General features: G+C 46.6%; 2 protein-coding genes and 1 long non-coding RNA gene across 35 annotated transcripts in view; 1 reads left to right on the top strand and 2 right to left on the bottom strand.

Moving 5' to 3' along the window:
* The first annotated feature begins 3 nt into the window (after window positions 1-3).
* MRPS34 (mitochondrial ribosomal protein S34) lies at window positions 4-2,758 on the top strand. Of its 3 annotated transcripts, XM_014958863.1 has the most exons (4): window positions 4-387; window positions 739-774; window positions 851-893; window positions 1,672-2,758. In XM_014958863.1, the coding sequence occupies exons 1-4, from the start codon at window positions 106-108 to the stop codon at window positions 1,944-1,946; spliced, it is 636 nt and encodes a 211-aa protein (XP_014814349.1). In that variant the 5' UTR covers window positions 4-105; the 3' UTR covers window positions 1,947-2,758. The 3 variants fall into 3 exon arrangements, with proteins under 3 accessions (XP_014814349.1, XP_014814351.1, XP_014814350.1); XM_014958865.1 differs by lacking the exon at window positions 739-774 and having other exon boundaries at window positions 4-423; XM_014958864.1 differs by lacking the exons at window positions 739-774; window positions 851-893 and adding an exon at window positions 500-542 and having other exon boundaries at window positions 4-423.
* Window positions 2,759-5,002: 2,244 nt separating this feature from the next.
* On the bottom strand, window positions 5,003-8,687 carry LOC106897854. Its single transcript, XR_001413833.1, has 2 exons — window positions 8,539-8,687; window positions 5,003-7,964 (listed from the first exon to the last, which is right to left on the bottom strand). It is a non-coding gene; the product is annotated as an uncharacterized LOC106897854 (long non-coding RNA).
* Window positions 8,688-8,730: 43 nt separating this feature from the next.
* Window positions 8,731-27,986, bottom strand: part of MAPK8IP3 (mitogen-activated protein kinase 8 interacting protein 3) — a 76,650-nt gene continuing 57,394 nt past the window's right edge. For 13 of the 31 annotated variants that reach the window (XM_014958756.1, XM_014958759.1, XM_014958767.1 and 10 more), the window contains 19 exons: window positions 27,160-27,311; window positions 26,466-26,522; window positions 25,814-25,984; window positions 24,096-24,222; window positions 23,176-23,271; window positions 21,539-21,700; window positions 19,858-20,023; window positions 19,227-19,412; window positions 18,435-18,621; window positions 17,528-17,650; window positions 17,177-17,257; window positions 16,567-16,634; window positions 14,988-15,136; window positions 13,968-14,139; window positions 13,729-13,842; window positions 12,287-12,325; window positions 10,225-10,404; window positions 9,803-9,946; window positions 8,731-9,228 (listed from right to left, as the gene is read on the bottom strand). In XM_014958756.1, coding sequence (XP_014814242.1) covers window positions 9,107-9,228; window positions 9,803-9,946; window positions 10,225-10,404; window positions 12,287-12,325; window positions 13,729-13,842; window positions 13,968-14,139; window positions 14,988-15,136; window positions 16,567-16,634; window positions 17,177-17,257; window positions 17,528-17,650; window positions 18,435-18,621; window positions 19,227-19,412; window positions 19,858-20,023; window positions 21,539-21,700; window positions 23,176-23,271; window positions 24,096-24,222; window positions 25,814-25,984; window positions 26,466-26,522; window positions 27,160-27,311 — 2,496 coding nt within the window. In that variant the 3' untranslated portion in view covers window positions 8,731-9,106. The remainder of the gene's footprint in view (window positions 9,229-9,802; window positions 9,947-10,224; window positions 10,405-12,286; window positions 12,326-13,728; window positions 13,843-13,967; window positions 14,140-14,987; window positions 15,137-16,566; window positions 16,635-17,176; window positions 17,258-17,527; window positions 17,651-18,434; window positions 18,622-19,226; window positions 19,413-19,857; window positions 20,024-21,538; window positions 21,701-23,175; window positions 23,272-24,095; window positions 24,223-25,813; window positions 25,985-26,465; window positions 26,523-27,159; window positions 27,312-27,986) is intronic. The other 18 variants (XM_014958760.1, XM_014958770.1, XM_014958773.1 and 15 more) reach the window with 4 other exon arrangements.

Below are 27,986 nucleotides of genomic sequence, written 5' to 3'. Positions count from 1 at the left end.
GGGCGTTCCGCGGGCGGGGCGGCTTCCGGGCGGAGCGGCGGCGGCGCGGCCCGGTTCCGTCTCATCCCATCCCGTCCCCGTCCCGTCGCACGCGCAGCCGGCGCCATGGCCCGCAAGAAGCTGCACCGCCCGATCGCCGCCATGGCCAAGAAGATCCGCGAGTACCGGGCGCTGAAGAACCGGCCGCGGGACTCGCAGCGCTTCGCCTTGGACTACGAGACGATGCGGCGGCCGCTGACCCAGAAGCGGTTGCCGGTGCGGGCCTGGGAGGACGCGCGGAGCGAGCACCGGCTGCTGGCGCTGCTCTGCCGCCTGCCGCGCTTCGGCGTGGGCCGCACCGTCACCCGCAAGTCTTGGCTGTGGGCGCACGACGAGCCCTGCTACTGGGTGATCGCCAAGGTGAAGGCGGACTACACGGCCGAGGTAACCCCCGCCCCCGCCGGCCCCGGCCCCGGCCCGCCTCCCCGGCATCCTTAGCAGGCCCTTGTTTTTCTTGCAGAACATGGATCACGGAAGAGCCTGGGGCTTCCTGACCTTCAGAGGTGAGGCCGGCTCGGTCCCCGCGCACGGGGCTCGGGGAGCGCGACTGCGGGACCCCCCGGGATAGCGGGGGGGCGGGCGGGAGGGCGGCGATAACACCGCGGCCTTCCCGCCCGGAACGGCGCTCCTCTCGTCGGCGTGGGCCGCACCGTCACCCGCAAGTCTTGGCTGTGGGCGCACGACGAGCCCTGCTACTGGGTGATCGCCAAGGTGAAGGCGGACTACACGGCCGAGGTACCCCCCGCCCCCGCCGGCCCCGGCCCCGGCCCGCCTCCCCGGCATCCTTAGCAGGCCCTTGTTTTTCTTGCAGAACATGGATCACGGAAGAGCCTGGGGCTTCCTGACCTTCAGAGGTGAGGCCGGCTCGGTCCCCGCGCACGGGGCTCGGGGAGCGCGACTGCGGGACCCCCCGGGATAGCGGGGGGGCGGGCGGGAGGGCGGCGATAACACCGCGGCCTTCCCGCCCGGAACGGCGCTCCTCTCGGACCGGCTGGGGGGGAAGGACCTTCCCCGAGTTCCAGCTTCAGCGGCCGGGGTCCGGGTGAGGGGAGGGGCTGGCTGGAGACCTGGAAGGCCAGACACAGAATAAACCCGTGACGATATTCCAGGTAAAATCATCGGTAAAAGAGGAGTGATGGCCAGGTTACTGGGATTTTAAATTAACGCTTGGAGTTGTGAGTGAATTTCCCTTTTTAAAGCTGCTTTAAAATGCTTTGTTAGGCATGTGATTGTCACATACTGGAGTTTCTGAAACATTTCTCATTCAAAGGTTTTAAAGTTGTTGAGTATTTCTAACGTTACATTTCCCAGGGAACTTCTGTAAGTGTAGAGAAAAATTACTCTGGTTCCTTAGGCATGGAAACTGAACCAGAGAAATGAAGTGACATTTTAAATTAAGAGAATTTCAATGATTTGCCTGTAGTCCTTTCAGCCTGTTTCTGTTTTGATTTCTGAGGACAGACGTGGGATCCCATAGTATAGCAGGGAATGCGCCAACTGAACCTTTGAAAACATTCTTTACTGTTGCCCGGTGTAGCGCTTTTGGTACTGGAGAAGAGACGCTTCCTGCGTTTCCCAGAGGGAGTTTGTTGTCAATAGTGTTGTCCACTGGTGTTCATCATCTTTTCTCAGGCAAAACCGAAGAAGAAATGAGAGAGATTGACAAAGTCATGTACCATGACTGGCGTATGGTCCCCAAGCATGAGGAGGAGGCCTTCAAGAAATTCACCCCAGTGCTGGAGGAGACCATTCGGTACCTTCCGTACCCACCTCTGCTCCGAGCCATGATCCTTGCGCAGTGGCAGAAGGAGGGAAAACCCATCACAGAGGAGCCAATGATTGATCTGGGGAAGGTCATGGCCTCTCCCCTTCAGGGTGCAAAGAAATCTGCAGGGACACCAGTATAAAGACTTGTTTTATGTCCTGAGCTTCCCACATGCCCTCACTGCGTGTTAAAAGCACGGCATCTTACAGCAGGACCCCCTTGTCCTCTGTGGTATGCTGCATCCAGGTTTCCTAGCTTTTTCCCCAGCCCTGTGCAGTGACCTCATCTGAAAGGAAAGCTGTAGATACATTCATTATTATTTTTTTTTCCAGTAACTGTGGTCTCAGTCAGCAGAAGAACCTTCTTGTTACCCTGTACAGTCTCTGAGTGCATAGGTCCTGTCATCCAGTTACAGTTCTTTGGAGCACCATTTCCTCTGTAGCCTAAAAATCAGGTTTTTAAACATTTTTCAGATTGGGTCCTACATAAATCACAGAAAAATGACTGAGAATATCACATTATTTTACAGAGCTGTGTACGAATGTATCTACTAATGAAAATAAATATTTTCTTATTTCTACAGCATAGTTCTAAGAAAACTTGGTATTATTTTCAGTGCACAGAGATCATCATTAAGGCCCAAGTGCAGAGCCATTAGTTTGCCAAATACAGGCATTGCATCGGATTCTTCTTCACCGCTGCAGAATCATCTGTGTTACATATGATGGCAGTGAACGCACCGGGAGGAACAGACCATGACTTTAGATCCTAAGCTTATTCACAGCTATCCATCTCTTATTCCCAGAGACAGCTGTCAGGAAATAAATAATTTTAATGCTGGTGATGCAAAGTATACAGGATTGGCTCTTACTATTTGAAGCCCACCGCAAATTACCTCCTGTTCCAGTGCAGCGTGTTGCTGTGAACATTAAAACATGCAACCCCTTAGTGCAATTCTTAGCATTTCATTGTCTCTTGCATTGGCTGTGGATTCTGCTTCTGTGTCAGGAACTGTGGGAAGGTCTGGTCTGGGTGTGGGTGGAGGGGGCACAAGGGCTGTTCTGGTCTGTAACCCTACAGATCAGCTCCCTGCAGAAGCAGCTGTTTAGCTCCCTGCGCAGTAGTAGTCAGGAGGTGCTGCTCCATTTGCTGCAGCATCCCAAGATCACAAGTAGCTTCAAGGGATTTACTGAGGGAAAGCAAAAACTGGACTCTATGCCTTGCCCAGTGCGCACGGCAGGCCTGCAGGGAGAGGGAAACACATGGCCCCAACCACCAGGAAAAACGCTTGTCATCAGCAAATGGATAGACATCGGCTGCCTGGCCTTCCTCCCCAGAGGCTCCTGAAGGATTAAGCTGCTATAGGATACAAGGGAAGGCTTTTCTTACAAGTGAAACGCTGGTCTAGTGATGAAGCGTGAAGGCTGGGAGGGGTTGGCCTCTTGTCCCTCTGTTGTGGCAGAAGTGCAGGAGGCCGTGTGCCAGGGCTGGCTCGCTGGCCTCAGAAGCAATGGGAGAGTCCAGGGGATGGAAAATCCAGAGTGTTGCTTAAGGCACAAACAGTCTGAGGCTGTGAGACTTCCCGCTGCAGCTACTGGAAAAGAGCTGCTTTGGTTTCCACAACCTCTGCCAGGCAGAACTGGTATGGACAATCACTGTCCATATCGTGATTGAGGTGCTATTGAACCAGCGCACAAACCAAGGATGAGTGAGGTGGGACAGAAGGTGTAGATGTGAGTTCGATGGGACAAGCAGAACCATGTAGTCCTCTGTCCTATGTAGGCAGGAGCTGAACACAGCCCGGGCACACGCAGTGCCCTCACCGACACGGCACAGGGCCCCAGTCTGACCACAGTGGGCAGAGCCAAGTGCTGGGAACAGGATCTGTCAACAGGCCCAGACAAGGCAAGAAATAGCCTACAACCAGCACCCGTTCAGGGAGCCCAGCCAAGAGCAAAAGCAGGTGGAGCTAACACACCATAAGGTGTGTATCATACAATAGCTTGGTGGGAACGGACCTTTGAAGATCATCTAGTCCTTGAACCCCCAGGTTCAAAGGGTCCATCTAGGAGCAGCTGGACATGGGCATAGCTCAGATGAAGACTGAAGGCCCCAGATGGTACTTAAATGAGGCTCCTGAGCCATGGGTGGAAGGGGCCCATGTATGGGTGGGGGCCCAGGTGGGGCTGATGACATCACAGCCTGCTGGTGACCTCAGGGCCCTAACACCTCGGGGGGTGTCCTCACATAGAGACCTGGGCAACCCAAAATCATCATCCAATTGAGAAGGTCCCCTTCTGGAAAGCTGTAAAGCCCTGTTTTGCCATGTGGTGGATTCAGTGCCTGGAACATGCTGGGAACTTTGGACTCTCAAACCTGTACATTACGCTCCTGGCTTGTTGAAGGGCATTGGGGTGCTCGTCTGAAGGATGATGGTAGTGAGCGTCTTCCTTAGCCAGACATGGCTGTGCTTCACGCAGTGCCTTGCTCAAGCTGCTCCTGGATGTACTGAAGGGTACAGCCCCAGGGTGGTGGGACGAGTCCCAGGGCTTGTTTCCAAACGTCATTGTCGAGGTGCCTCTAGTAACCCAGGAGGCACTGCCTGCTGTACTTCACTCTGGCCTGCACAAGACTGCAGTGCAGGTGGAGTCACAGAAGTGACTCACCTTAGGGATCCCTTCGCAGGGCAGAAGCTGCTCCTGGAATAAGGAGGTGGCTTCCTCACTGTTACTGCTATCTGCAGCCCTTGAATTAATGCAGTTCTACAAAGTAAATATGAACGTATCTAAGTGCTTCTGGCAGTAAGAGGAACTTGCTTCCTGCAGTGCTGAATGTCACCACTTCCTATAGGGCTTTGTAAAGCACCATCCTGTATTGACAGGGGACATCAGCAAACTGAGCGTTGAAAGCTAAGCCCTGGCAGCTGAGCTGGAGGAGACACCACTGGACAGCCGCAGCAAGCAGCTGATGGTTGTGTTTTCCGCCTTTTATTTCTGTTACTGGGAGAAGCTACAGATTGCACTGTGGCTTGCAGGGCCAGCCCCTTCTGCTCCAACCCAGTAAGCAATCCACATCTTATTTCTTGCCACTAAATTGCTCAACAGCTAACACTTGAGCTGCCATTCCCACCCGTTTAAGTATCCTGCTGTTATTAAAGACTATACAGAAATCCCAGTGCCTTTATAGGAACACAACACCTTGCGCTTGCTGATGTTAACACATTTATTACATACAGAACAGATATGGTTTGTTGTTTGATAGCATAGGGAACAAAGCATGGGGACGTATTCATACAGCAGTCTCTTTACAGAATGCCATCTTCAGACCAAATAGCAGAGTTTACAGGCCTTAAGACACTTTTTAAAATCCTTTTGTAACATACAAGATACTTTACATACATCACAGTGGAGATATGACAGGGAAGTGTGTTGAAGCCAGTCAGTTCTCACCTTGCTGCCCAGCAGCCACCAAGTGCCCACAGGAGCTGACAGCAGAGGCTGGTTCTACTTTGCTGGAGCTGCCCCTTTTGGACATGTGCTTCTCTTGGAGGAAAACACGCACTGGGCTGGAAAGGAACCTGTTGGTAGAGGCCCGAGACTGGTTTCCTTATGTTGCCAGGGCCCAGTGGGTGACAGCAGACCGAGTACTGTCACTTCAACTGCTAAAACCAGATACAGAACAAACAAGAAGAGGTAAGAACGTTGCAATTCTGTGTTTTCCTACGGAAGAGTCGACAGAGCTAAGGAACTGGGCTTACTACAGCTTTTTCTTTTTTGTTGTTCCTTCAATTAGCCTGAATTATGACATTTACCTGGCCCTAACAGATGAACATGTCTGTGGAGCCTGTGGTCTAAATGTTGATCTTGTTAACTTAACTGCACTCTGTGTTACAATCCAAAGAGCTCTTCCTAGCAGAAAGCATTTTGAGAAAGTGAATGAGAAGCCTGGCATGGTCAGCAGCAGTGACATGTCTGGTGAAAGGTCTCCCTGCATGCAGGTGGTGGCTCCGAGCATTCCTTAGCCAAATGCCAGGCACAGAGCCAGGCGTGCCAGTGGCTGGAGGACACCATCCAACAGGTTCCCTACCTCAGTAAAGAGCAGTGTGGGTGTGCGTGTCACCAGCACTGCTCACAGGCAGCATGGGCACCACTGTGGCTTCGTACTTGGGTGGCTGAGGTCTCTCTTCTCCAGTGATGTCCTATTGTTCCAGCCTTTTCTGAACTGTGGATCCAAAAAGCATTTCAGTGCTGCTGCATCAGGACAGATGCCACATGTTAGAGCTTCCCTGGGAATACTGCATCCCTGCAGCACATACATAGCTTTAGACCATCAACCTTGGGGACAGCCTGGTGCATGGTGACAAGCACAGGACACCACTGGGAGCTTCCCAGCTGTCCTCATACTGTCACATTGGCACAAGGACATCCCTGTGAACCCTGGAGTTCTGCACAGCTCAGGGAAGAAACAAGATGACCACCAGGAGCCTCCAAATGCATTGTTAACACCTGCTATGCACTCTAGTCCTACACATCCAGGAGGGAGTGTTCAAAGGAAACAGAACTTGTCCTTGTGGAGACAGGACTGTTTCCACAGTCAGAAAGGGAGGACAAACCATTGCCTCTACATCTGGAGCTGCCGTGTGCTGCATCTGGAGCTCAGAACCACTCTCCCTGGCCTCATTTTTGGCTGTGTCTCTTGTAAGCAGGACATGCATTTGCAATCCCCCAGCACTGTTTACACAAGAAGGACTGTCAGAATTTCTCTTGGGGGGTTGTCAATTCTTTACAGGAGTGAGAAATGTCCAGCTTTTCAAACTGCTTAGTAACGAGGTCGATGCTTACAATGTTGGGTAAAAGAGGTTGGGAGATCTGGCCTCAATTCCTTTTTCTGTGTGACCTTAGGCGAGACACAGCCTTTCTATTCCTTGACCGCACCTACACAGTCTTTCCTAACCAACAGCCACAGTGTGAAGGAAAACAGCCATCTCCTTCCTTCCATCAGTTCCCGGGATGAGGGCACAACCTCATGAGTCACAGTAACCTCAGTGTGTTAATGCAGAATTCACAGCAGACCAACATCATCTGCCCTCACCTGTATTCTGAAAGCCAAAAAATGCTACTCGGAGATAGCTTTCTCCTGAACCTTTCAGAATGAACTCAAGAGTTCTTTTCTGCCTGGCATTTTTAGAAAGGGGAGTTAACGTATTTCTGCCTTTTCTGCTCTTAAAAAAACAAGGTTCCAGTACCCCTTTGCTACCACAGTTTCCAAAGGCCCTGTGGCCTCCACGATCAAACACCTGTCTCCCATCCGAGGCTACCAAACAATCCTCTCTGGACACACACAGTCACCCAGCACACGACTGCTGAGACAACAGCAGCAGAGGAGGGAGACCTTCCATCTCCCAGTACGGAGGATGTGTTCCCCACAGTAATGGCACTGCTGCCTTCTCCAACCAAAGTGTAGAAGTGCTGCCCAAACCCTGAGACTCCTTTCTATTGAGGGTTCATTGAACCTGGCTGCTCTCAGTCTGTGCGACATTATTCTGTGCTTAAGGGTGGATAAGGAGGAGAGTCCACTGGTGAACTAGAAAGGATTTCTGCTAGGGTGCTGCAGAAGTTGTGATTCACCACCACTGCTTTGGCAAGGGATGCCAGGGGGACGTACTTCTTCTCATGCAGGTGGGAATGAGGCAACCTTCCGGAGAACCTGAGCCACCACCCATCAAGCTGCCAGCTCCCGATCATTGGGCAAAGGCTTTACACAGTTCGAGCTCCAAACTTCATTGATGCACTGCCATTTCTCTCCTTGTAGATGCCAACTCCAGAGCAGAACAATAATCCAACCACACAGAAAGTGCACGGGCCCAAGATGAAAGCTGCGAGTTCAGAGGTTAGAAGGGAGTCACAGTCCGAGGCAGGAGCCATTGCAGTTGTCTGGGGTCGGTTTCCAGCAGTAGGTATAATGCAGGCATTCTGTATGTACATTTTGGCATTCAGGTGGAAGGAGGGACACTTACATTGGTGGGAAAGGAGAAATTCTCACTCCGGGATATATGATACTTGCCACACAATAATGTGGCTTCTTTCAGCCTTGGAAAGTACTGGCTTCACCTGGGTGGCATCTCCTGCATTCTCCTCTGTCTCATCATCTTCTCCATCCCCTGAAGAGAGAAAACGAAGAGTGAAAAAGCCAAGAACAAAATCCCAAATTGCACTGCTCTGGAATACTTTCAAAGAGGCTAATATCCCTGCTACAGCCTTGGCAGTCTGACAACAGACAGCACGAGCTGAGACCTTCCTTTATGCCTGGAGAACATTTATAGCAATATGGTGCTTTTTTGAAGCAGGACTGTATGGATGGAACCAACCATCTCCAGCAGTAAGGAAAACCACCTGTCCTTTTGGGGAAGCCAATGTTTACAACACAGAGCACTCTTGAGCAGCATGGGTGACCACAGTGGGGCAGCAACATTTGCAGCCAGTGGCACAGAGGGTTTTATTCTTTCCAGGGCCATTAACGCAGACTTCATGGCACTGCAGGCACAGGCAGAGGCAGAGTTTGGCAGCCTTGTACCGTACAAGGAAAATGCTTGCTATCTGCCCTCACAGCTAGAGGCAGGGGAAACAGAGAGCACTGCTTTTCAGATTTCACTCCCCACAGCAGTGATCCCTCTCTCCACGACCATGGCCCTGCACTCTGACCCCCTCCAGGTGCCTCCCACCACAGGCACTCACCAATCCGGAAATCGATGTACCCTTCTCCTCCACTCAGCACCAGGACGTTCTTCAGCTTCTGCCCCTCGGTCTCTGTGGCCGCTGTGCTGGGGTTCTCTGAAGGGCTGTCCAACACACTCCCATTCAGGGTTGCTAGGACGTTGCCTAGGGGAAGACAGAGTGCTGTCAGTGCCTTTGCTCAGCCCCCGTGCAATTACTTCTCATGCAGGTGGGAATGAGGCAACCTTCCGGAGAACCTGAGCCACCACCCATCAAGCTGCCAGCTCCCGATCATTGGGCAAAGGCTTTACACAGTTCGAGCTCCAAACTTCATTGATGCACTGCCATTTCTCTCCTTGTAGATGCCAACTCCAGAGCAGAACAATAATCCAACCACACAGAAAGTGCACGGGCCCAAGATGAAAGCTGCGAGTTCAGAGGTTAGAAGGGAGTCACAGTCCGAGGCAGGAGCCATTGCAGTTGTCTGGGGTCGGTTTCCAGCAGTAGGTATAATGCAGGCATTCTGTATGTACATTTTGGCATTCAGGTGGAAGGAGGGACACTTACATTGGTGGGAAAGGAGAAATTCTCACTCCGGGATATATGATACTTGCCACACAATAATGTGGCTTCTTTCAGCCTTGGAAAGTACTGGCTTCACCTGGGTGGCATCTCCTGCATTCTCCTCTGTCTCATCATCTTCTCCATCCCCTGAAGAGAGAAAACGAAGAGTGAAAAAGCCAAGAACAAAATCCCAAATTGCACTGCTCTGGAATACTTTCAAAGAGGCTAATATCCCTGCTACAGCCTTGGCAGTCTGACAACAGACAGCACGAGCTGAGACCTTCCTTTATGCCTGGAGAACATTTATAGCAATATGGTGCTTTTTTGAAGCAGGACTGTATGGATGGAACCAACCATCTCCAGCAGTAAGGAAAACCACCTGTCCTTTTGGGGAAGCCAATGTTTACAACACAGAGCACTCTTGAGCAGCATGGGTGACCACAGTGGGGCAGCAACATTTGCAGCCAGTGGCACAGAGGGTTTTATTCTTTCCAGGGCCATTAACGCAGACTTCATGGCACTGCAGGCACAGGCAGAGGCAGAGTTTGGCAGCCTTGTACCGTACAAGGAAAATGCTTGCTATCTGCCCTCACAGCTAGAGGCAGGGGAAACAGAGAGCACTGCTTTTCAGATTTCACTCCCCACAGCAGTGATCCCTCTCTCCACGACCATGGCCCTGCACTCTGACCCCCTCCAGGTGCCTCCCACCACAGGCACTCACCAATCCGGAAATCGATGTACCCTTCTCCTCCACTCAGCACCAGGACGTTCTTCAGCTTCTGCCCCTCGGTCTCTGTGGCCGCTGTGCTGGGGTTCTCTGAAGGGCTGTCCAACACACTCCCATTCAGGGTTGCTAGGACGTTGCCTAGGGGAAGACAGAGTGCTGTCAGTGCCTTTGCTCAGCCCCCGTGCAATTAACACAGACAGACAGACAGACACACACACACAACTGGGCAGGCCAATTCCTTCCGCTGATGAAATCTGGAAGTCAGTGCAGTTTTAACTACTGATGTCTGAGCTACAGTGACCTGCAAGCACTAGAAATGGCATGGACAGCCATCTGCTGCAGATCAGCTCAAGCTCCTCCTGCAGAATGGACAGCGGGACAAGACCCTCACAAGGAAGGGCTGTGCTCATCCTTACCAGGTACAGAGACGAAGAACTTGACAGCATCACGGTGGCCGTGGAAACAGAGCTGTGCCTGAGCCATGGAGCAGTAGGGAATGAAGCTGCTGGCAGATTTGTCACTGTTATCATCACCGTACACGTGGATGACCCCGCCAGAGCGGCTGCCCTCTCCAGAGGTTGGAGAGGTCTTGTTGGCTAGGGACAGGGAGAAGGAATATTGTCAGTGATAGCTTAGAGTCCTATTTACAGAAGGCACTTAATCAAAGAGAAAACTAATGAGCCACGAAGAAAAACCTTTAAAGGTATAGGTCTCTTTAAAGGTATCAGGTAAAGGATGTGATGGAGGACACCACACTGGACTATACACTCCCTCTCTCTTAGGCTGGTAGCAATCTACCCATGATAGCGAACTAAATTTTCTCATCAAATCTAGTATTTGGCTACTAATGAGGCACACATCCTTGGAGGCGCTGGGAAAGAGTGAAGCTAGGGGAAACTAGACAAGGTCTCTCACATGTCCCATTGAAGGCCTCGTCACCAGCAGCAATCCTATCCAGCCTCCAGAAACCACCTGCTGTCCTAGGATCAACCTTGGTCTTTTGCACCTGGCAGGGTGTGCAAAGGTGCCCACTCTACCCGTGAAACATGAAGGGCACCTGGAGGAGAATTACTGCTATTTTCTGGATTGGTGAAATTGCTCAGTTTCCAAGTCAAGTCCTTTGCTTATGCCAAGCTGTGAACACACAGGCTGCTGAAAGCAGTCTCTGAGTCTGGTGAAGGTCTCTCAGCCCAGTAAATGTCACAGCAGTGGAGTGAAGTCCTTCTTTATTCCTTGATTTATCCATGACACCAGAAGATCAGCTACTCAAACAATGAACAGCTGGAAGATGTTCACCATCCATAGCTTCCAAGGATTTCAGGGTGGACTTAGGGGTCAGCATCCTTCATGTCCAGGCTCTGAGAATGTGAATGCTTCCACTCACCAAGGAAGAGAGACCAGTGCTCAGAGCTCAGCATGGAAGATGCTTTCCTTGCACATGCACCCACATCAATGGTTGCAGAAACAGTACTAAAATCAGAAGGCTTTCACTTTCTCTGAGAGAAATTGATTGCTTCCTTAATTATCTGAAGTTCTGTATTTTGGCTTGGACTAGATTTCAATTATTAAGTCACTTGGACAAAGCAGACTTTTATCTATCAGGCTCCAGCCAGGATGGCGAGACAAGCACGAATATTTTGAGGGAGGAATGAGAATCACTGTGTGCAGGGGGAAGATCCCCACGATGAAGGCTCTCTGTACCTCTGTGCTTCGGTTTGCTATGGCAGTTACAACTGGATGAGTTCATCCGATTGACAAGACAGGGCTGGTACTAGCATTTCTTGCTCGGTATCTGGCTTCTTACTGCAACCAATAACAGATGCTTTAAAAGGAGGAGATATATATTGATAAGGCTTCTGGACAGTGACAGAAATGTCTTACAATGAGAAAAAAATACTCCTTTCTGACCCTGGAAATGCTAAGGTAAGCATAAATTTGAACTCAGACCCTGCCTTAACTGGCACAAAACCAAACAATTCTTAGTGTTTATTGAAGTCCCCTCTGGTTTAAAGTCTTGGTTGATTACTTGCAGCTGGCAGGTACCACAGCACCTACTATCTTTCGCCTGGAACTGATGAGAGAAGGTTCCTTGAAACACTAAGGATAACCAAGGAAGACCTTGGAAGACCAGTCTACTCCTGCTTCCTGTGACTCTCTGAAGGAATGAAGCTTCACAGTCCCCACCTCAAACCTGGCCTACCACAATGAGGGAACTACTGATGAATAATAAAGTACTCTTGACATAAAAAAAAAGCCCAGAGGGATGGCTGATGAGATGGATGAAAATGTTTTTAGCCATGAGAAATGAAGATATTTACATAACTGTCTTTGGTCACTTTTCTCAGACGCAACTTAAAAGAGTGATGAGGAACAATGGATGGAGAGAGCTGAATGGCAGGATGGAAGGGTGGGAAGGTGACTGCAAAGGTGAATGGGTGCAGAAGGAGTGAAGCTGAAGGAAGGAGGCAATGGACTTACCCCGGAGCCCAAGGAGTTGGCCTCGGTGGAGGACTACAGCTAGGCACAGGCAAGGAGTGGGAACACAGAGGGGCACGGGAAGAGACAGGCAGGATGGGAAAAAAGAAAAAGGTGATTACTGGGAGAAAATTGAGGGAGCAACAGAAACATATAAAATCTAGAGAAACCGCAACAAGAGCTACAGGCTTGAATCAGTTTATACCAACACTGCTCTTGCTCACTTTGCTCTTATCTTACAAGTACAAATGTAATATCTGAGATAGGAGAGGGACCATGGTCACAAGGATCCATTGCTAAATGTTCTAGTGAGACCTCATCGCTTACCATGTTTTTACAGAAACACCAAAAGATAATGCAAGTGGTTTACAGCAGGGAACAAGCTTAACTCAGAATTAGGACAGTAGCACCAAGAAGGAATGGGCATTAAAACAGGGATTCAGAAACGAGACCAAGAATGCAATGCGCAAAGACAACTCTGTCACTGGGTTCCTGGAGTCAGCCCTGGGTACATCCAGCTCAACTAGCCTTAGAGGAGACCATCTCAGCCCTGACTTCCAGGAGGACTACAACAGGTTTGCTCCTCTGATACAAGAGCCATTTGCTTTTCAATTTCCTGCTAGCAGTGGTGAGAAAATGTATATTTGGCTGCTTTCTGTTGAAAGCAAGTGTAATTGGCCTCAAATCCTACTCCCTCATTATAATCTGGAACACACGTGTGCAAAATTAGATGCTGACTGGCAGGTACAGAACAGGATTACTAAGAGCTTCGACTGAGCTTCTGAGCTCCAGAGATGCACCTATTAACTACTACTGCTGGGTTTTCTCACCAGGTTGGATTTGGCATAGGATACTGATTTCTACTTGACTGATAAAGCTGAGCCCTAACTTGAGTCAATGAAGCTTTTCTAAGGTCAGTGTCTGGAAAATACTGTTACTGAGACATTTAGATGTCTATGCCAAACCAAAATTTCCAGGGAGATCTTCCTGGTAACTTCTCATCCCATGGTGTCTTTTTGGAGACTTACTACAATTCCCAAAGCTTTGTTTCTCCTGCTTTCCAGTAGCAACAGAATCAGTTCACATCAGTCTGCTCTGTCAAGGTCATGCTCAAAAAAAGAAGACTCTACAGATGGTAGAGATGTCATTGGTCCCCTAAGAAGGAAATGGCTTCTGCTGAACTGAAAGGGACAGAAGCAAATATCTATAAACAGGTTAAATCCCTTCAACTGAACACTTAATTCTTTAATAAAGAAGGGTTAAACCAAGTTCAGGGTTGCTCATACTCAGGGCTCCTCTCTCTGAACACTGCAATGATCAAAGGTGTGTCAGGTTCAGAGTAAAAATGTCTGGAAAGCATTAGCCTGCCAGAGCCATCTGCCATGCTAAACAAATGACACTCAAAAGGGAGGTACACAGAAGTATCTCCAATAAATGTCACTTACTCTCAGTCAATGGAATGGAGATGACAACACCATTCCCTGTCCCTACCCAGAGGCGGTTGCCAGCGATGAGCAGGGCTGTAATCCGCACGAATGAGAAGCCCAGCTTTCCAGTGCCTAGTAAGAATGCATAAGAATTGGAGAGTCAGTTATGACTTTGGGCAAGGTCTGCTAATGAATTTTGATTTCTCCCTGATCTCAGGAAGCAACAGACCATTTAATGACAGTCCCTACTGCCTCACCTAGCATCTTGCTGACGTAAGGCTCAATGTCGACATCTTGCAGATGTTGATGGCTGTGGGCGTGGTAAAGTCTCAGAGTGGAGTCCAAGCGGATAGAAACCCATACTCCATCTCCAATCCATGCCAGCTGTCGCACCTGACTCTCCCGCCGAGGGTGGGCGTCAAAGGATTTCTGAAATGCCAAATTGGTGGATCAACATGAGTTCACAAAAGGTTTGCAATTACCTACACACATACTCCATTTTCGTCAAGTGGGATCACTTCTTTGGGTTTCAAAGCTCTTGCAGAAAATGTGTTAATGCTAGCTGATCTCAGAGGTTCACTACAGTAGACAGAAAAACCCTTGCTTGAAATAATGAGTTGTACAGCTGCTCTGCAGAGTTTACGGTCTTTGCAGACCACTTCAGGAGCAAGAACAATCAGAAACCAAGAGTTTCAATGTGCTTGGTAGAAAAAGAAAGCACATAACCCCAGGATAAATTCCACAGATCAAACTGCATTGGCTCACTAATGTGAATGTCAGATTCAGCACTTCTCCCTTTGATTGGAATTATTCCAAGCACTGTTAAATTGGTTTGTACCAGCACTGCTGTACTGAATTTCAACCAAAAGGCTCTAAACGTCATTTTTTTTATTAGACAAGTGGATCACTGGGGCTTGCTTACACTTCCTTTGTGCCACAATGCCTACAGATGGAGAAGTCTTAGACTCTATACGAAGGGTAGCTGTAAAGCACGCACGCACATTTGTACAGTTCCTGGCCTCACAGACTCACTAGTAAAGGCATAGAAAGTGCTCAGTTTAGACTTATCTAAAGATTTAACCTCTGCAAAGGGAGGAAGGAAAAAATACTCCCCTGGCAGAGTGGGTCATAACATGAGCCAGATTGACAGTTTGGGTCCTACAGTCAGCAATGACAATATGAAGGTTCTGCATTTCCATACACTGCAGCACAAAACAGTTACAAGAGTAAGTACAGCACAAGCATGTGCATTCATACACACACATGTGCTCTCTTACCTCAATCTGCATTGTCTTAGGCTGGATAACATGGATTTTGTTCTTGTAGCCACACCAGACTCTATCATACACAACAGCCATGCAGCGGATGGAATGGTGAGTGTGACCGAGGTCCATTAGGTGGTAATTACTGAGATCCCACTGACCATCTAAGGTGAAAAACAAGTGTGGAAAGATGCATCTCCTTCACCACACGTCAGTATACAATAAAATCATCTACTTTTCCATGTATATCTATGTATATAGGCTTAGCTAATACTCAAATGTTCGTTTGTTTATGTCTGGGAACTTCCCATGAATCCATAATACTACTTCAGGCACAACCTTATACTTACAAAACACATGACAATAAAGCCTAGTTTGGTGGGATGCAAGCTCTCCAAATCAGGCTAATTTAAACATCCTTTTATAGTAATGAAGTGAACAGGCTTCTCTAACAAGTGAAACAAAAATAGCAGGGGAAGAAGAAAGACAGCCTAAGAAGACTATGCGGAAACTTAAAAGGAAATGGACCTTGTGGTGAGGCTCCCTCATATCACAGACGGACAACATAATTTCCCCAAAGTGTCAAACACAGGACGAGGAATCAACCTCCCTTCTCTCATGCCTATTTTGAAACTAACCAGGCAGATACTGTGTCCCTCACAGACAAGTGGCTTCTATGTCATGAAGCTTTATCCTATTTCCGATGGGAACAATTTTTATGTGTCAGTGGTCAGGCTTGAACTCATGACAAAGGCTGAATCAAATTTCCATTGCACAAACCCAGAACTCTCTGTATTTCAGCTTGCTGGATAAACTGCTACTCAAAGAATAACTAAGTTCTTAATATGCAAACATTAGTCAGAGTTAGCAAATTCCCATGTGCTTTCAGGTATGAACACAGCTAGGAACTGTTCAAGTCACAGGGAAACAAAACCTACAACAGTGAAGAGGACAAGAAACACAGAATTCAAAAAATATCTTGAAGTGACAAAATTAAGGCATGTCAGATTACTCAGACATCTCTTTTTTGCAACAAGAAAAACTGACCAAGTACAATGCAAAGGCACCATTTGTTTGAGATTTCCAGACTTGCAGAGAATCCCAGCTCTGCCTGCTGCGTACGCAGTGATCAATTCCACTACCTATACTGGATCCAGCTTCTCTGGGAAGCAGCAGGCCTATTTGCAACTGCACAGATAATCTGCTTGGGTACAGCCTGAGCTGTGCATGCCCTGTTACCGTTGATTTGTGATTGCACAGGAACACCAATATGCCCCAAATGCATTAAATTTAACAAGCATGCCTCAAACAACTGCATAGCATATGTATTCCTAAAAGTGTTGCATTTACTCTGCATGTGCTACACAGAACATACACACACACACAGTTTTGTTTAGAAAAGCTCAGGAGATGGTGTTAAAGTATGCCTTAGATGTTTTAGGATAAGGATTACATGTGTATAATAGCTATGCATTTTAACCATATGTTTGTGCTCTGGCAAACCAGCACCTTTCCTTCTTGACCCAGAATAACGTCTAATCCATTGTTACACTTTCAGCCATGTTTGGTTTTCTCTTATTGCATTGATTCTTACCTTCTCCCCGATGGAATATGGCTAGTGTTCCATCTGCCAGAGCAACAAGCACCCTCCCTTTCACATGCCTGAAATCACAGAAAAGCAAGTCTTTTAAAAGTCTGTAGAAAGAATGGACTAACAAATCCTTTATGCCATCCATGCACACCATCTTTATGTTCTCTTTACAATTCCCATTCAATTTAGCACTTGCAGGAACATCCTGCAAGGGCCGAGGGTCACACCTTTTACCTTCGTTGTAGTAAGATCAACCATAAATTTCTATTGAGGTTAATTTCTCCTTCTACACTGTAAACTCCATGAATTTCAACAAATTTCACATAATTTACACCCCAGTGAAATTTTGCCTTTCTCCTCCCTGTGATTTCCTCCGATACTGCTAATCTCTTTTAGTACCTTCTTCACTGAATTGGCTCAGCTCTGCAGTTGACTATGAATACAGCTCAGTATGAGGCTTTCCAATACTCAAGACCTTGGGAAACTTTCCTCATGAAACAAGGCACTTAGAAGAGCAAAGGAAAAGATGACTGATAAAGAGCTGCTACCCCCGTTTAAATGCCACTTAGGAACTGAACCTTCTCCTTCAGTGTCCCTTGGCATGCACACTTACACTAGACTCAGTACAGAGTCCTTCAGCTTTATCGAGTGCAGACACTTCTTCCAGTTGGATACAGCCGAGTGCACATAAAGCCTGTGAGAAAGTAAAAACAGGGAAGGTTAGCAACAAGGCCCCACACCTTTAGCCTGACTAGGCTCGAGTCTTTTCTTCTGGTAGGAAAGGTGGAGGTTAGGCAAGTGAGGTTGAAGCCCTCTGCCTATGATCAACTGAGGGCTCAGATCAACAACGAACAACAGAAACCTACTCCAGAAACAAGAAGTGAACTAAAGGTGCGTGGACATGAAAAGCAGAGCCCAGAGAACAGAGGTGACAGGGAAATCTGCCAGCCCAAGGGGAACCTACCAGCCATTCTGTGCTCCCAGCCACATGGTGGGCGCAGCACTGGTGCAAGTCCCAGCAGAATCCCCATTCAGCTCCTGATCTGCCAGTGTTGTGCTGGACTCTGTCTTCAGCTGCCCATTCTCCCTGAAGAGGCGAAAGAACACTGTTAGAGGCTTTAGTAGCAGCAACACACAGAATGCTCATCTACGCTCACAGTCTGGCATTCACAAGCAGACAAGGGCCCCTGTATACACAATGACTTTCTTCTCAGTGTTTTTTAATTGCTTGACTCCTGAATCTGCAAAACTCCCTTTTTCCCCCACCAATACAAATAGCAAGTAGTTCAAATCTATAGAACTTAACTTAGTGTTTGGCAGTACTATTACATAAACAATATTTTCTCTGTTCATTTCCAACTTCTGCAGAAACAACTTAGAACAACTTGGTAATTTAGGAACAATTTCTGTCCAAGACTTCCACCCTGCTCCTCAGGCCATCACATCAGACTCATTTGTCTTAAGAATTTTTGGGTGATGACAATGCTTTCTTCATTATCTTTACAGCACATTAGGGGTACTACTAGAACAAATCAATCATCTTTTTACACATGAATCAATAAGCTCCCTCAGTAAGAACATTAAGTGTACATGTACTTTTGAAGATCTGTCTTAACAGCAGGTTTCAATTCATACTGAGAGATCAAATATTTGCACTTAAACAGTGGACACAGTCTGCTGCAGGCTGAACTATATTTATTTTCATTTCCTTTCTTTCTCTCCCTGTCATCCCACCTGTAATACTATTTGGGCACAAAACTGAAAACAGTTTGACACTTTATCAGAAGATCAGGCTGGTTCTCATATCAAAAAGCCTATGAAAACAGAGCTTATAAATAACTGAGCTGGCACTTTGGCCCTAGACTGCCTACCCATTCTGCATAAGAGGTGCGGGTGCAGGGACTGGATCTGTGAACACGTGCTCCGTGAGGGTCCCAGGCCGGGCCTGAGCAGGCTCTGCCTCGCTTGTACTGTTCTCAGGTACCTCCGTAGCTTCTGTTGCCTCCTCAGTAGACTGGGACTGGTTGATCTTCCCATTGCAGACAGCAGCCACCTCACCTAAAAGATAAAGAACAGTGTGAGGCATACTGGAGCTGGTAAGTCAGCTAAACAGAAATCAGGCTGTCGATATTTTAATTTATCTTTCCTTGCCAAATTCAATCAAGCCCTGAGCCTGCACCACAGACAGCAGCTCACCCAGCGTTTTCTGCTTGGATGGGGAAAAGAGGCTACTTTAAAGTATGCACAATCTGTGACTAGCGAAACATCAGCAGTTCTCCAGGGCTGCTCACTGCGGTATTGAGTCAGCCCACCATTACGGCTTTCATATGGGCTTAACTGACTCCACAAGAAGGCATTGTTCAGAAGAGAAAGCAAGAAGAACAGAAGCAATCGTAGCAGGGCAAACATTACCTGTCCAAAATACTCTGCTATATGACCACTGCAACCAGGCTGCAGGATGTGGATCACTCAGAGAGAAAAGGAGTGCTCTAAAGAGAAATGTACCAAAAGGGCCTTCGGTCTTCCTGTACCACATTAAGAAACTTCTTGAGGCCTCTGAAGTAGTTAACTCAGGGACAGGAGGATGCAGCTGTTAAGAGTGTAAGCTCATATGGTACTAGCTATAATTGGACTACCATTAAGTTTTATGTCCCAAAACTCACTCTGTCCCTTGTCCAGCACAGGTGTGTCACCACGTGAGGAACAGTTGCTTCGTGGCACATTGCATCGGGTCGCACAGCCCACCAAAGTGATTCCTGCCAAGACACCATCTGTTCCAGACGACTCTTCAGGATTTACATCTCCCTCCAGAAAGATCTCGCCTGGAGGATAATCATTCTCACTGGCCGCTGAAGGGCAAAGAACAGATTCTCCCATAAATCTAGATGTCACCACAAATTTAAATGTAGCAGTACTTCTGAGGTAACCATATCAGGGTTCACTACCCTGGGGAGGAACAACAGCACCAGTCAACATCATGGCCAATCCCCTCATCCCCAGCACCAACATCCAGGTCAGCTACCAAGCCCTCCCAAAACTGGGCAAGGCTCACTCTTGCTCCCAGAACCATCCTTTATGTCCCAAGGGAACAACTTACTAAATGTTCAACAGTGAGGGATATCTCCACAGAAAGGTCCTACAAGAAAGCCAGATCTGAGTTACGGTTTTGAGGGACAATTTCAGAATGCAGCAGGGTCCAAGGATTAGTTCTGAAGTGAGGACACTACATTTGTCACTCCTCAGTGGAGCAGGTGACCCTGTGCAGATCACAGCCAGTGCCTGGGCCCCACTTACCAGGGATGCTGGAGATGCAGAGCACATGAGCATTGCAGACAGTGAACTGGTCCACCACTGTGCCAGGTTGATTGGCATCAATAATTACAACTTTACTTGTTGACAGTGTACTAGTGACTATCCAGAGACGACTGGATGTGGCATCCATTTCATGAAGCTCCTTTGCCTTCAGAAGAGTGAAGACATGGGCAGAATCAGAGCTCCTCTCAGATCAGACTGAGCGTATTAGTGCATGGCAACATTTACACATGCAAATCACAGAATCACAGAATCACATGGGGTAGGAAGGGACCTCTGGAGTTCATCCAGTCCAGCCCCCCTGCCAGAGCAGGTCCACCCACAGCAGGTTGCACAGGAACGTGTCCAGCTGGGGTTTGAATGTCTCCAGAGACAGAGACTCCACCACCTCTCTGGGCAGCCTCTTCCAGGGCTCTCTTACCCTCAAAGTAAAGAAGTTCCTCCTCATGTTTAGATGGAACTTCCTATGCTCAAGTTTGTGCCCATTTCCTCTTGTCCTGTCAAGAGGACACCCCTGAAAAAAGACTGGCCCCTTCCTCTTGACACTCACCCTTTAAGTATTTAAAGGTGTTGATCAGCTCCCCCCTCAGTCTTCCCTTCTCCAGACTAAAAAGACCCAAGTCCCTCAGCCTTTCCTCAGCAGAGAGATGCTCCAGGCCCCTCATCATCTTTGTGGTCCTCTGCTGTACCCTTCTCCAGGAGTTCCCTGTCTTTCTTGAACTGAGGAGCCCAGAACTGGACACAGTACTCCAGACGGGGCCTCACCAGGGCTGAGCAGAGGGGGAGGATGTCCTCCCTCGACCTGCTGGTCACACTCTTCCTGATGCATTCCAGGATGCCATTGGCCATAATACCACAATGCTGGCTTCAAAAACCCATGTATCTTCCTAGCTGATGCAAATAAACAATATGAGCTATGCAAATTTCATTCACATTGCCGCACTAGTGTCCGGAACACTGGCCAAAGAGCCTATCTGGCTCCTTAGGGCAAGAGGAGTTTGGCCACTCATTTCTCTTCTGAGAAGTATCAGTGAACATTCACTTTAGACAATACCAAGGAGCTGGGGTGCACTCAACCTTGGCCAGCTTAAGCAAGCTGGTCTCAGAAAACTACAGGGCATCAGTGTAAGACAGCTGTGGAAAACAACCCCACAAACCAGAAATTATAAAGCGTTGTATTATTATCTGCAACTATAGCTTGGTTCTTAACAAAAAAGCCACTTAAGACTACTGAAAAACATAGCTGGAATAAATCTTCTGAATCACATGTACTCATGGACTCTGTTATGTCTGTGTTCTTTTTAACAAAGGTTTGCCTGCTTTTTTGTCTTCTAATTCACAATGATGGGGACTCCATAATCTTCCTACCAACTCACCAAGCAAAGTAATTTATTACACTTATTATTATGAATTTTTTCAAATTTCCGAATGCTTCAAAAGCAGGAGTTGGGAAATTCTATCCTAGATGATTTATCCAAAATCACACAGAGAAGTTACCAAAGAGCCAAGCCACCACAACACTGCCCCACGAGATGATGTCTCAGAAGTACAAGTTAGAGCATGATACAGCACAGTACAAAGGTATTGAGAGAGGGGTCATGTCAGGGATGGAATGAGAAAAAACACTGGAGGAAAATAAAAAAAATCTATTTTCTTTTCTGACCTTTTTCTTTTCAGGAGATGTATGATTACTTTTGTTGCTCTCGTCTTCCATTTCCCTATCACAGGTGAGGGGATCACGTCCAGGATCCAATTTCTGCCCATTCCCAGGCTCCTGCTCCAAAGGTCTCCATCCCATGAGATTGACTCCAGCTGCACACCATAGCTAAGTAACAGAAACAGGAATCTTAAACTAAGAATTCTGGAGGCTCCAAGGTCTCTTTAAATTCTGGCACCTTTGTAGAAAACTTTTTTGTTTGTGTCAAACAACTGAAATATTTAGTTCTTTATTTCTACTAGACGACATAGTCACATATGATGTAGGTAAGGTAAAGGTTCTCTGTAACCCAGCAGAAAATCACTGGGTTTTTTAACAGATGTGACTAAGAGATTTAAAGAAAATAAAAATAATAAATCAGATGCATAACTGAAAACAGGCTTTGGAAATGTCCTCAGTTTTTCTGACTCTGGGGTTCCTAAATTATGGTAGCAAAGCAAGCAGGACACGGCAGATGTTACTAGCTCAGGGTACAATAAGCATGAGTGCTTAACTAAAATCGACAGTGACTGCTCGGCTGAGGATACACATTCAGTGCATTCCTGTTCCCTCATCCCCCTCCCACCCCTTGCACTCTTCTGCTTCCTCACACACTCCTCTGCCAAAAAAATCAGTGTTTGTCTGATCTTAGAAAGCTATGTAAAGAACAAAGACAATAAAAAGTGAAGTTTAAAAAAAAAGGAAAAAAAAAATCTGCTGGTTTAACTCCCTACGTAACAAGTGTAAGGTGAAAGAAGCACACTGCACATTTTCTGAAATCAAATTTAGCTAACCTCCTATGAGCTATTTCCAGATAGATTTTTTAGGAGAATGTTTGGAACAGGACTACAGAAACAAATACTGGATTTATCCAAAAGCATAAAGGAAAGATGCTGAACTATTCAAAGAGCACGCCAATCTTCTAGAAAGAACCAACAGTGTAAGAGTTTTCCTACAACTTAACATCAGAATGACATCTAAAAATCAGCTCTGAGTGAAGTTAATGACAAACTGCCTATTTCAAAACAACTAATTATAGCAGATAAATATGCTACCTGGAGAGAGATGACCACCTCTTCTCAACCGCAATTCTACTCAAAATATGTCAGAATTGTTAGATAAAGGTTCACAAAAATTTGTTCTAAATAATTTTGGCCTGTTACCAGTGAATCCCAGTCAATAGTGAAATCTAAAAAAAGAGCAATGAAATGCATTTTTACTTTCACCTGCTTGTTTCATTAATTTTAATATTGTTTTGTATTATGCTCTAAGGACTCTTAGCAAAGGCCTTATAAGCATAAAATGTCGCTGATATTATTTAAGAGTTCTGACAAAAAAGCGTAAGATGTAAGACAGAAGCATGCCAACCAGGTTGGCAACCTGGCAACCAGAATCAGCTGAGAATTATGTCCTTACAGAAAGAGGTATTTTTCCCTACATACACTGGAAACCACCATTCAAAAAAGGAAGCAGAAGATAGAACTTGGAATATATAATGTAAAAAAAATACAGATTGTTTTAAAAATTGCACAGTTAGCAACCAAAATTTGTTGCTTATTCCATGTCCCCTTTCTGGACTGGAATGATATGCAGAGACAACATACCTTCATGGTTGGGTCCTTCTCTACTAGTGGGCGACAATATACGGGCACGGGGACATTTTTCATGCGGGTGTCTTCCTGACCACCATTGGGACTCAGCTGTGGGTGAAGAGAAGATGAAAAAGACAGTACAAAGCTGTAAACACGAGGCTATGGTAAGAGAGTTGTAACCAATATGGCAGAACCAAACCTATTGATCTCAGAGATGAGTGATGCTGAGGCTTCATCTCACGTCTTGTATGAAACAGAGTTCCTACAGGGATGGGAGCAGCCTACCCAAGAGACTGCCTCTCTCACCATGATACCGTGCCTCATGTATGGTCAACAGTGGCTATACTGCTGTGTCAGCTGCACTGCTGATGGAGAAAGAGTTAACAGATTCTCCATCAGAACACTGGCATTGCCTTCCATCACGGCCTGAAACTCATCCACTTTCAAGCCACACTGCAAGACTCCTTCCTTTCAGGTGGTCTTTGACAAGTTAAATGAGTCATAGGCCAACAAATGAGGCTGATGACATTTGATTTTGTGTTACTGCTGGGTTCAATTGGATGCAAACTGCACTGCATTTGGGTTTTATATTAATGATTGGTAAAGTTCTCCATAGTATAAATGAAATATCTAATGTTCAAGTCCAATTATAATAACAAAGGACTGGACTCTGGAGAAAGAATTTTAATTACTTTTGGTTTAGGCTAGGTTCCTTCAGCACATTCATGCAGAGCAAAGCCCCCTACATTGATTTAGCTGGAGATACAGGAAAGATTAATTTGACCTGTGCCTACAAGTATCATACATATAAAACATGCATATGATACCTCAAAATTACATATTTAAGGCCTAAGGCTAAGGTTACCAGTGGGAGAGTTAGGTCTTAGCTGGTTTCATTTTGAGGGACGATGTCCCTGGAGAGTAGTCCCTACCTGCTTGTACTTGGCAGGGAGGCTCCAGCCACAGGCCTGCAACCGCCCATCGTCATTCCGCACATGCTCCCGGACCTGGCGGTACTGCTCCCGTTTCTGCTCGCGACGTGCTGAGGACGTACAATCACTGGGGAGAGAAGCAGCAGCATTACTTCTCAATCTATGGTTAAAAACAGAAGCTGAAGGTTAAGGGAGTGTTGTCACAGCAGGGGGAGGAAACACGAAGCAAAACAAATCCACTTTTGAAAACAGATGCAGGAAATCGGAGAAAGAAAAACTCTGTTAAGAAGCAGACACAGGCATCCCTAATCTCTAACTCCCTGTGATCTGAGTGACGTGGCAGGCCAAATCGTTGTCATCTCCCCTTCAGTGCTCCAAGAGCCCTTCAGAAACAGGGCATCGACCTTCCATAAGACCTATGAATCTATGAGACTACACCAGTTTTTGCTTAGCTGTTACAATTTACTGATCTAACGTCTCGATCAGGAAGACATTTTGAGTTCTTCCCCTCTTCATTATAGTCAACTATTTATCTTTCCATTTTAAAGCATTCTCTGCTGATAAGGAAAATATGCACTAATTGCTGATGAAACTGCTGGTTTCAACAGAACAACTCCAGCTTTGCACTGGCAAAGGCTAAAAGAAAAATTGCTCTGTGAGCTCTCAAGATAGGTTTTAATATAAACAAATGCTGTTTGAATATCAGTTCTAGCTCTCAATAGGTTTTTAAAGTATCGTTCCAAGGTATAAACAACATCAGCAAAAAATCCAAAACAAAAGCTCCTACACACATACACACACCCTGACATATATACTTAGAATAAAAACAATCCCCTGCTAAAACGAAACACTTCCTTGCACATACTTCCTCCCCTGGGGAGAAGATGAGAGAACAGTTTCTGACAATGGTTAGTCACATCATTTAATGCACTGCTGAAAAGCACTCAGACACCAAACAACGACTATTGTATTGAACAGAATAAAGGCCATGGGTGTCTATGAAATACAAATTTACCCTTCTAAAGACAGTCTCTCTTCTCCTGAACTAGCACCTTTCCAACAAATCTTTCTTATTGCAGAAGTTATAATACCTTACCACCACATTCCATTAAGTCCTTCCACAAAAACATACCAAAACCATGAAACTGTACAGCCTCATAATGATAGAACACCACTTGCATTTTGAAGTCAAGTAAAGCACAGGAGAGTTTCCTCCCTTCATGTCATAGAGTCACTACACTTAGGTGCTCTTTTTTAACATGTTTAAGATTAAAACCAAATATTGTAACCTAAATGTGCTGTCGAGAGACCTTTTCTCTTCACCTAAACTCCTTGTCAACAGGGTTGGGCAAGACACTCTATCCCACTGTCCCAAGGCTGCCTTCACGCTCTACCACAAAAGCATTACTTCATTCTATCATGTAGTCGGCAAATATGAGTGCAGAAGTAGGGCTGAGGCCAACTCAAGCCTATAGCATTCCCTGCTGAGATGAACCATCATGGCCTAGAAGGCCACAGCAGCAACATGTTTGGGAGGACAAAATTTGCTGAGCCCATCCACTTGGTAACTGGTAAGTGAAAGATCACAGAGATAAACCACAAGGACAGGAACATATTAGCACCACGTAGGCGTTTTTTAAAGCAGAAAACAGCTTGTTTAAAAAACTATTTGTAAGAGCTGCAGGGGGACCTGGCTTGGCACACAGCACATGACTCACTCCTCAGGGAAGAACTCCAAAGTGCGGCTGCCAGAGGAGATCTGGCACATGGTGTGACTGCGACGCTGGCTGAACCCGGCTGTTGTTGGAGACTTGTAGTGGATGTTCACTGATGGGTAGGTCCTCTTTGCTGGTGGGGGACTTGAGGAAGAGCTAAACAGACGGCTGAAACTAGGTACAGAAAAAAGACCAACAAATATGAGAAAAGGTGCATGGGGAGACAACGCACCACAGATTCACAACAGGGGAAGCAAGAGGTACGCAATCAGGGGCTGTAAGCCTTTGATCAAATCTGCCCTACTTCAAACACAAAGCTAATTTCTCAGTTTAAATGACATAAGCTGCTTTTAGTTTCCAGAAACAGATACCTTCTGAAAACAGCCCTTTATTAAAACTGATTGTGAGTGTATGTATGTTTCCAGTCAAGGGTACTCATGATCTTTTTCAGCTTATAAAACAAAGCCAATGCGGATGTTCAGATCTGATTTTAATTCCACCAGGGGCAAAGAAAGCTCTTGAAGGCAAAAGGGTTCAGCTAACAACACTTCAGTTGATGTTTCATTAATGTCAGAGTCTACTAAGTTGCTCCCTAAAGTAGAAATGGCAATGCTTCCCCTTTTCTTAATCTTATACAAACCACCAAGGAACTTACAACTGCCAAATGGTGGATTTCTTTTTCTCCTGGACGGATGGGTGCTCACGGGAAGCTCTAAGGAAAAAGACAGATGCAGCAAGTTAATTTCAGCAGTTTCTGCCAACCATCAAGTTAATTTTAGCAGTTTTTGCCAAACAGCAGGCCATTTCCATCAAGGAAGCCATGTCAAAATTCAGAATTCATTCTAACATGTTCCAAAACACAACAGAGGAAGTGACATGCACTGGTCTTTAATGTAAGTACATCCAACCACTTCATGTTTTCATGTTGACATGAAGTGCAAGCAAGTGTGTTCAATTTGAAGTGTTATCAACTCCCTGCAACGTTATTGCCACAGCACTAGTCTGGTAACTACAAAGCCCAGCATTATATTCACTTCAACCACAGCCTTTAGAACTCAGTAATTAGAAGCAACCCTCTTCCTACAGCTTCTCCTAGCTTAATCGGCATACAAGAAATAAGTGAGACAAACAACTGCCCAGTGTCTCCAAATAATGATGGCAAGTTGAAATTTGCAGCCCAAGTTCAGGAATAAGAGAGACAGAATTAGGTATTAGGAGAGAAGCATCTACAGTTTGGAAAATTTTCAGCACTTCTCAACCCGTATCTTAGTAGGGGTTCCACTGACCACAAGGCCAAACATGGCAAGGTTCTGTCCTCAATAGGAATGCTCACCACCATCCAGTCTCACCTGATCATTTCTGTCCACCTGACAGCCTCCTGGAGCTCCATCAGCCTCTCTTTGTATTGATTACGCTCCATCAGAACCCGGGCCATTTCCACACGGGTGAAGCGGCGGCGCTGAGCTATGGGAATGTTGTCCTGCAGGGGGGAGGAGCACTGCTTCAGCCAACAAAAGATGGAAGGGGATTGATGTTAGTACAGGGCAAGTCAGGAGACAGAAAGACATGTTTGTTAGTTCCGCTCCTGTTCTGTTTGATTGCCCCCTGATTTCCGCATATGAGGTGTTAATTCTAGACAAGTGAGCTCCAAACTATGGCCCACGGACCTCTGGGGTGTTCTGCAAATCCATGGAAATTACAATTAGAATCACCACCACGTTGAAATCCCCACCCAGGGACTATTGCCCGTAAGGTGCTTTGATATTCTGCAAGAAATTTGGAGAGTTAACAGTGGTCTGTTGGCCCAGAAGTTTGGAAACCGAAGTTTTAGTTCATTAGCAAATCCAGTCAAAAGCAGCAGGGAGCACCACATAACGCCATCTGTCCCCTCAAGAGGACTAGGCAGCAGGCATTCTGAGTACACACTGGTAAAGGCGTAGACCGTTTCCTCTTTGGTGACACAACTTGGCCTTCCAATGAGGGCACGTGAGACTTTGGGTTAGGAGACAACAAGAATAAGACTGTTTGTCTCTTCTGAGGAGTGGAAAATGAGAACACGGCTAAGCTGGGAAAATATCTGCCCCAAAAGAAATGATGGTAAGAAGTGGCACTAGGTTGTGCCTAGACTGTGGCAATTCCCAGGCTCAGCCTGGCTGGTGAGTACTGCTGAAGTTGG

Source organism: Calidris pugnax, unplaced genomic scaffold, assembly GCF_001431845.1.
Source record: "Calidris pugnax isolate Ruff unplaced genomic scaffold, ASM143184v1 scaffold244, whole genome shotgun sequence".
NCBI classification, from domain to species: domain Eukaryota; kingdom Metazoa; phylum Chordata; class Aves; order Charadriiformes; family Scolopacidae; genus Calidris; species Calidris pugnax.
This window is presented reverse-complemented; position numbering and strand designations above follow the sequence as displayed.

Bases quoted from the DNA above. Each gene is read 5' to 3' on its own strand.
- MRPS34 (XM_014958863.1), top strand. From the start codon at position 106: ATGGCCCGCAAGAAGCTGCACCGCCCGATCGCCGCCATGGCCAAGAAG. The intron at 775-850 runs GTACCCCCCGCC...TTTTTCTTGCAG, and splicing joins AGGCGGACTACACGGCCGAG to AACATGGATCACGGAAGAGC. The intron at 894-1,671 runs GTGAGGCCGGCT...ATCTTTTCTCAG, and splicing joins GGGCTTCCTGACCTTCAGAG to GCAAAACCGAAGAAGAAATG.